This window comes from Equus asinus, chromosome 10 (genome assembly GCF_041296235.1).
Source record: "Equus asinus isolate D_3611 breed Donkey chromosome 10, EquAss-T2T_v2, whole genome shotgun sequence".
NCBI classification, from domain to species: Eukaryota; Metazoa; Chordata; class Mammalia; order Perissodactyla; family Equidae; genus Equus; species Equus asinus.
In genome coordinates, this window is record NC_091799.1 from 51004646 (window position 1) to 51013753 (window position 9108).

Consider the following 9108-nt stretch of genomic DNA (forward strand, 5'->3'; position numbering starts at 1 on the left):
TTACATAAGATTCTTCAGCCCCAGGACAATTAACCCTTTTGCAGCTGCCATCCCAAAGAATCTTTTCAGAGCCTTCTTTATCTCTTTGTTCCTCAGACTGTAGATGAAGGGGTTCAGCATGGGGGTGAGCACAGTGTATATCACTGAGGCTGTTGCACTGGAGTGTGAGCTGTGGGTAGCAGCAGAGCTGAGGTACACACCTAAGCTTGTACAATAAAATAAGGAGACAATGGAGAGGTGAGAAGCACAGGTGGAAAATGCTTTATACTTCCCCTGAGCTGATGAAATTCCACATATGGAGGAAACTATCTTACAGTATGAGTAAAGGATACCAGCCAGGGAACCACCACCCAGCAGCACTGCTGAAAAACACATCACTGTGTCATTGAGAATGGTGTCAGAACAGGCAAGTTGGACCACTTGTTTGATTTCACAGAAAAAGTGGGGGATTTCCAAGTCTGTACAGAAAGAAAGCCATAACAGCATTAAACTCTGTAACAAGGAATTCAGGGCACTCATGATCCAGGACACCAGAAGCAGCAGTGCACAGAGAACTGGGCTCATGGTGACTGGGTAGTGCAGGGGGTAGCAGATGGCCACGAGTCGGTCATAGGCCATCACTGTCAGAAGGAAGGTGTCCAACACTACAAACAGCATGAAAAAATACATCTGGGTGATGCAGCCTTCATAGGTTATACCTTTGCTCTGCGTCTGGATGTTCACTAGCATCTTTGGTATGGTGGTGGAGGTGAAACAGATGTCCACAAAGGACAGGTTGGAGAGGAAGAAGTACATGGGTGTGTGGAGGTGGGAGTCTGAGCTGACAGCCAAGATTATGAGCAAATTTCCAAACACAGTGATCAGGTACATGGAGAGGAAAAGCCCAAATATGAGAGGCTTCAGTTCTGCTTCCTTTGATAATCCCAGAAGGAGAAATTCTGAAATTTGTGTGTCATTTCCTGCTTCCATGTGGTGGTGGTCACAACTAGGAAAGAAAAAAATAACAGGGTAAATTTCTACACATATGTTTGTGTTGATCAGATTGCCTTTAAGGGATCTCCCCGGATACCTGTGATTAGGAATTCCTGTCTCACGTTCAGCCTTTACCCCAAGAGGTCACATATTCTACAGCTTTAATGCAAAATTCTTTCATGCATTTGAGGAATTTATGTTGACTACTGACAATCTTCCAGGTAAGATTATAGAATGCTAAGAAACAAAACTACCTAAAATCCAATGATGGAGAAAGAACATAAACTAGAAAAAATATATATATACATCACGTCAGATAGTGACAGGTGCTATAAAAAAAAAAAAAGCAGGTATAAAATAGGATGAATGAAGATGCTATATTTTATTGGGAGTTCAGGAAGACCTGCAAAACAAGGTAAAATTTGACCAGAGTCCTGGTAGACAGAGCAGGAGACACTAGGTTATCTGGGGGCAGCCTGTGCCCTGTTGAGAAAAGAGTCAGTGCAAAGGCCCCAAGGATGGCACTTGTTTCAGATATTCAAGGCTCAAAAGGAAGCCAGAGTGTTGAGGGGAATGGGCAAGACAGAGAGAATGAGAGGTGGTGTCAGAGAACATTGAGAAACGAGGTGGTCTCCCTGCTGGAGCTGAAACTTCAGGACACAGGGAGTCCCTCGATCACATGTTGTACATTTGTAATTTTGTTTCAAAGGAATCCTATTGATAGAAGTGGATCTCCTCTTTATCTCCATCTGCTAGTTGACATTGTGGTATCTGTCTTTTAAGGGTCACAAGCTTAGGTATCACTGTCCAGAGAACTGCTCACACCCCCACAAAGTACACACACACACTCACACACAGCACACTATGGCCTAATGCGGCCGTGTTACTCCCTGACTCTTCTCACTTCCAGCCACAATAATTAGGAAGGAAATGATATAAGGCAAGTTGCCAACATCAAATTACCCTTTACAAATAGAAATGGCAAGTAATAGGATATATTGGAGTATATGAGGAAGCCATTTTGTGTAAACCGAATTTGGCCTGACCTTGTTTTTCCAAAAGGGCCTGACCAAGGCCATTGAGCATGCATTGTGTATCTGCTTTAGACTTTCCCTATGGCAAGAACAAAGGCCCTTGAGATAAAGGTGCAACTTCCCTCCCCCTCCCAACGTTGGCATTTCCTTAAGGATTAAGCATCTTTCATTAGGCTAGGAACTGATTGCTGCGCTCACCTGTGACCACCCAGCTCCAGACAACAGACTTGCTTCCTACTGTGCCCGCTGAGATAGCAGACCCACTACCTGCTGTGTCCATCAAGCGCTGTGCTGACAAGGCAATCTTGTGACTATTGTGGGAGGGACATTTCGATCATATGTAAAGCATCCTCTTTGGGGGTGTATAACCACCCTGTGTACCCCTACTTCTTTGGTGCCCTTTCTTCCTTCGGGAAGAAAGGCCCCAGGCCATGGTCCTCAGATTTTAGCTCAGGATAAACTCTCCCAAGTTTTCATTTATAGATTGGTTATGGATTATTTTTGTTGACACCCTAAAAATGTAGAAATAGTACCCAAATTCAGGTTGGTAAGCTTCCCATGGACATGTCAACATGGAGCTCCACTTTAATATGACCATTTTGTGCTCTATATTAAAAGAAAATTTAAAAAGCCATTCAGAAAATAGAGAGAGGAAAGAAAGGGATACATGGAGAAAAATAAGACCTGGTAAACTCAGGTAGTCCCTGAGAGATTGTGATGACGAGAAAGCTTCCTGGGGTCAGGCAGCATTTCAGCCCCAGTTATAGCCCCTTGATGCCGAGAATAACAAATATAGCAGCAAAAAACAATGTACCTAAAAGAGAAAGGACCCTGTCATAAAACACTTCTCTGAATGATTTTACATGTAAAACTTTTGAATCAGAAAACTGAGTTTTGAACTTCAGATTTACCACATTTTAGCTGTTTGAACTTGGAGGGACAACAGTTCCATTCTAGATGTTAACATTCTCACTCAAATAGCAGGGATACTGGTGTCCATCCTCCCATGGTGGTAAACAAATTCGGTTGATATATGTAAGAAGCTTAGCATAGTTTCCTCCTGTTACTAAATGAATGGATATCACTGGTGATGAGATTTGGCCGATGTTTTATTCTACCTGGCAAATGTCCCCATTGCTTCCCCACCTCCAGGTAGTGAAGTATAGCAAAGTAGAGTCATTAACAAATTCTTTTTTCATGTTAAATATGATTTTTTCATGTGAACACCCAACATGAGAGATGACACTATGAAACGTATGACTCAAGAACTACTGTTGCAAGGTGTTATCTAACTCCACAGCTCTTTCTAATAAATACAGAATGTGCTCAAATGCATCCCATCTTAAAAAGTTAAAAAAAAATGCCTTCAGTTCACTGCACACACCTCCACACCTAACACCGTATTTTCTTACTCCCCTTACCTGCAAAACACCCTGGATATGTTCTAACTGTATTAGAGCCACTTTATGCCTCCCATTCCTTCCTCAGTCTTACCCAAGTAGACTTCCATCCCCATTCCTTATTTGTCAAAAATAACCCTTGTGTTAATGAGTCTGACAGACACTTCTCTTTTTAACACATTAAGTAAATTGATTAGACTATTTGACAAATGAACACGACAATCTTTCCACTCTGGGCTAGCCTGGTCAAGCTCTCAGGTGAGCTCAGGTAAAAGTTCTCTACCTCCATTTTCTCTGAACCGCTCCTGAAGAACCTACTGGGTTCTCAGTCTCACCTGGACAGAGTCTCTGAGAGGAAAGTGTCCATGTGGAAGCCCAAATTCCTCCCTGGATGGGTGATGATGGAGACTGAAGCTCTGTCCCCTTCTGGACAGCAGACAGGAATGAAGCATTGGTCCCCTCGCTGGACTTAGGAATCCAAAAGTAACAACCATGTCCTGCTCAGCTCCAGGTGCCCACCCTGAAGGACTGCAGCAGAGGAGATATCTACCACCCTCTATGTCTGCTCATTAGGTGCTGTTTCCATTGTTGCTCCCGCCTCTGAGCACATCATTTCCCCTTGAGACTGGTCTGGAAAGAAAGAAAATTTTCCTCGCTGATACTCTGTTCCCAGAAGACCAGGTGAGAAATGAGGTGAATGCATTGGCATTACTCCTTCTGATGAAATCAACTGTCTTCCAGAGTTTTAACCTCCTTTCACCTTATGCTAACTTTGAGTTAACATTTTTTCCAATTTTGCAAGTGAGGACCCTGTCTTGACTAAGTCCCACGGACCTCCCAAGTATTGACTTGTGGCAGGAACATCTTCCAGAAAATTGGTATTCCCCTCTTCAACCACGGAGAGAGGCGTGTTTCTTTGCTACAAAACCACGGGAACTATAATCCTTGGCTTCATGATGCTTGTGACAAATCAACTAGAAGATCCATGCTTGTAACTCTACTTAAGAGCTCTCATTTATTTCTTCTCTTTAAAAATGTTTGTAGATTTTAAAACATATTTAGATATTTTTATACACCATGAACTGAGCTCAGAATCTTATATGGATTGTCTCGTTTAATTTTTACAAAAGTCCATTGTATGTGATCAGTACTTTCATGAACCTCAGTTTACATCTGCAGAAATGGGACTCAGTAGGATTATGTGATCTGTACAAAGTTATGAACTGAGTAGAGGATAAGCTTTGATTGGAACTCCCTCAAGATATTTCCACTTCTCATACTTGATGTCCGTGGGTCTCAGATGGGGTGATTTTGCCTCCAGGGAACATGTAGCAATATCTGGAGAAATTTTTGGTTGTCACAACCAACGTGGGAGGTGCTACTGCCTCCTAGTGGGTTGAGGCCAGGGATGCTGCTACACATGCTACTATGCACAGGACAGCCCATCAAAAATAATTATCCAGCACAGATGTCAACAGTGGGAGGAGGGAAAGTTCTAGACCAGAACTTCTCCAGCATCAGTGTGTGCAGGAGTCACTTGGGGATCATCTTCATGAGCAGATTCTGAATCTGCAGGTGTAAGACTGGCCCAGAGAGTCTGAATCTGCAACTCGCTCTTAGTCAGGTGGATGCTGCAGGTCCTGGTCTGTGGACTTGTCTTTGAGTGTGAGGGCTGTGATCCAGTGTCAGAGTGAGATGTAGGTATTATGAGGCCTTCTCCACCAAGACTCCTCCACCCAGCTCAGGTCTCACCTTAGGTCATCAAATGATGGACTCAGTAGCCCAACTTCTGCACGCTCGAGTTTACGTGTGATCCTTGAGTATTTACCTCATAACAGGAAATGACTCCTTAGGCCTTTGATTCCTTATCTATAAATAGGGAATTCCACCTATGCTATGGATTTAGTGTGCAAAGCTGGTAATAATTTAGAACTAATAGGAAATTACCTGGCCCACAGCAGATGCTCAATCTACAGCTGTCATTGTGACTATGTCCCAGTTCTGTGTTTACTAAGCTCATTGTGATGCCAAAGAATCTCTAGGGACAGGAAGTGAGCCCAGCATTTGCCCTACTCCTGGGAGACAGTGAGTTGTGGTCTTGAAGGGGGATCTTCTCCCAGGGCCCCGCCCACAGAGAAGAGTGCTTGAGAGGCCACCATTCTATGCCCTGTTGTACTCAGGGGCATCATCCTTGAGCCCCTCTACAGGCTTCAAATGGCCACAGTAAGAATTTTAGACTCTTCAAGATGCTTTATTATGTCGCTATGTTCCACTTGGGAATATCTGCAAAGCAGCTGTTTCTTGGTGAATCAAATTATTCCACCAACTCTTTGTATCCTCCTGTTGCAAGTCTATAGCATATAATTAATAAATATTTGTTGTCCAAAAAAAGTGTTAAATATTTGTGTGCCTGTCTGCCCTATATAGAATTTAATTTATTTTTCACGATAATTTATTCACTTCTCCATTCTCACAGGTAGGTGTACCTCCCCACCCACTGCCTTTTAGACTACAAATAAAATTTCCCCAGCTTTACTGAGATGTAATTGACATATAACATTTTATAAATTTTTTTTTTTAAGGAGTGGCACCTGGGCTAAGAACTGTTGCCAATCTTTTTTTTTTCTTCTGCTTTATCTCCCCAACCCCCCCCCCCGGTACACAGTTGTATATCTTAGTTGCATGTCCTTCTAGTTGTGGGATGTGGGACAACGTAGCCTGATGAGCAGTGCCATGTCCGCCCCCAGGATCCGAACCCTGGGCCACCGCAGTGGAGTGCGCGAACTTAACCACTCGGCCACGGAGCCAGTCCCCAACATTTTATAATTTTAAAGTAAACATTACAGTTTGATATACACATATATTGCATAATTATTACCCCAATAAGATTAATTAATATATCCAGCAGTTTATATAATTACATTTTTTTGTACTGAGAACATTTAAGATACACTTGCTTAGCAATTTTCAAGTATATAACACAGTATTGTTAACTATAGTCACTGTGCTTCACATTAGATCTACAGAACTTACACATTTTATAACTGGAAGTTTGTACCCTTTGACCAATATCTCCACGTTCCCCTCAGGCCACAGTCCTAGGTGACCATCTATTTACTCTTTGGTTCTATGAGTTTGGCATTTTTAGACACCACATATAAAAGAGATCATAAAGTTTTGTCTTTCTCTCTCTGACTTATTTATTATAATGCCCTCAAAGTCTACCCATGTTGTTGCAAAAGAAATGAGTTTCTTCTTCTTTATTGCTGAATAATCTTATATATATGTGGTAAGATAATAATCTTTTATATATATATATCCCATTTTCTTTATCCACTTGATGGTGGAGACTTAGGCTGTTTCCATGTCTTGGCCATTGTAAATAATGTTGCAATGAACATGGAGTGGGAGCAGATATTTCTTCGAGATAGTGATTTTCTTTCCTTTGCATGTATATCCAGAAGTGAGATTGCTGGATTATATGCAGCTCTATCTTTGATTTTTTTGAGGGTATTCCATACTGTCTTCCATAGTGGCTGTACAAATTTGCATTCCTATCAACAGTGTACCAGTGTTCTCTCTTCTACACATCTTCACAGGATTTACCTTTTGTCTTTTGTTTGTTTGTTTGCTTTTGATTTTTGCTGAGGAAGATTGTCCCTGAGCTAATATCTGTGCCAATCTTCTTCTATTTTGTCTGTGGGTTGCCACCATAGCATGACTGCTGTGTGGTGCTAGGTCCATACCAGAGACCCAAACACATAAACCTGGGCCACTGAAGCAGAGCACATCAAACATAACCACCAGGCCACAGGGCTGGCCCGATCTTTTGACATTTTGATAACTGAATTCCTAACAGGTGTGAGAGGTATCTCGTTGTGGTCTTGATTTGCATCTCCCTGATGAGAAGTGAGGTTGAACACCTTTTCCCATATCTGTTGGTTATTTGTTTATCTTCTTTCAGAAAATTTCTAAGTCCTCTGCCCATTTTCATTCAGATTATTGATTTTTTTTAAAGATTTTATTTTTTTCCTTTTTCTCCCCAAAGACCCCTGGTACATAGTTGTATATTCTTTGTTGTGGGTCCTTCTAGTTGTGGCATGTGGGACACTGCCTCAGCGTGGTTTGATGAGCAGTGCCATGTCTGCACCCAGGATTTGAACCAACGAAACACTGGGCCACCTGCAGCAGAGCGCGCGAACTTAACCACTCGGCCATGGGACCAGCCCCTGATTTTTTTTCTTTTTGGTCATTGACTTGTATGAGTTCCTTATATATTTTGGATGGTAACCACTAATCAGTTATATGGTGTCCATATATTTTCTCCCATTATTTAGGTTGCATTTTTATATTGTTGAAGGCTTTTTTACTGTGCAGAAGCTTTCTGGCATGAGATAGTCTCTCTTGTTTATTTTTCCCTTTGTTGCCTGTGCTTTTGGTATCATATCCAAAAAATCATTGCCAAGACCAATGGCAAGAGGCTATTTCCTTGTGTAGTTTTCTAGGTGTTTTACTGTTTCAGGTCTTACATTTAAGTCATTAGTCCATTTCAAGTTTATTTTGTAAGTGGTGTAAGTTAGGGGAACTATTTAATTCTTTCGCATGTGAATATCCAGTTTTCCCTGCACCATTATTAAAGAGATTATCATTTCCTCATTGAGCATTCTAGGCTCCCTCATCAAATATTAATTGACCATAAATGCAGGGGATTCTTCATGGGCTCCTAATTCTGTTCCATTAGTCTATGTGTCTGCTTGTATGCCACTACCATATGGTTTTGATTACTACAGCTTTGTAATATAGTTTGAAATAAGGAAGTGTCATGTCTCCATCTTTGTTCTTAATTCTCAGGATTTCTTTGGCTGTTCAAGTTTTTAATGATTCCATATAAAATTTAGAATTGATTTTTTATTTCTGTGAAAAGTGCCATTGCAATTTTGATACAGATTTGTGTTGAATCTATAGATGTCTTTGAGAAACATGGATGTTTTAACAAAATTAATTCTTCTGATCCATAAACATATGACGTTGCTTCATTTATTTGTGTCTTCAATTTATTTCATGCACATCTTAAACTATTCAGTGTACAGATATTTCACTTTCTTGGTTAAATTTATTCCTAAATATTTTTTTCTTGTCAAAGCTCTGAACTACAATAAAAGAGGCAGCAGAAACCATGAAGAGTCAAAAAACCAAAGATGGCCACAGAGGAAAGTGTAGGAAGCATTTTTCCTACGTCACATCTTTTAGTCCAGAGAAGTTTGGTTTCAAAAGAGTTCCCCGTAGTGAGATGTTAACCCATGAATAAAAGGAGAACAAGAAGACCCCAGTAGTCCTCATCACTGCCATGGTCATCTGCAGTTTTTGAGACCAAAGGCCCCCACAGTCTTTGCCAAAACTGAGCCCAGCTCAAGGAGTTGCCCACAGATCCCACTGCTGTATCTCCTGCCCAAGGCTGAAACGGTCACTTTGGTGAGACCTCTGCCTGAGGCCCAAGTCACTGCTGCAACCCACTGTCCAGCATCAGGACCCACAGTGCTTTTCCATCTACGAGGACCAGAGGTGCTGCTGCACTGCCCTCTGCCCCGGGCTTTAAGTCAGGGGTTTACCCCACCAGCACCAGTGTTGATCCTGCTCTGTGCCTTCCCCCCTGGGTCCTGAATCAGAGCTTTGACCCTCTCACCAGCACCATCTGATGCAAC

The 9108-nt window shown here is 41.8% G+C and overlaps 1 protein-coding gene across 1 annotated transcript; it reads right to left on the reverse strand.

Annotated features, from left to right (window-relative positions):
- LOC106831228 (olfactory receptor 7A17-like) lies at nt 1-969 on the reverse strand. Its single transcript, XM_014841309.1, has one exon. It carries the CDS (start codon nt 967-969, stop codon nt 1-3), a length of 969 nt encoding a protein of 322 aa, XP_014696795.1.
- Nucleotides 970-9108: the final 8139 nt, after the last annotated feature.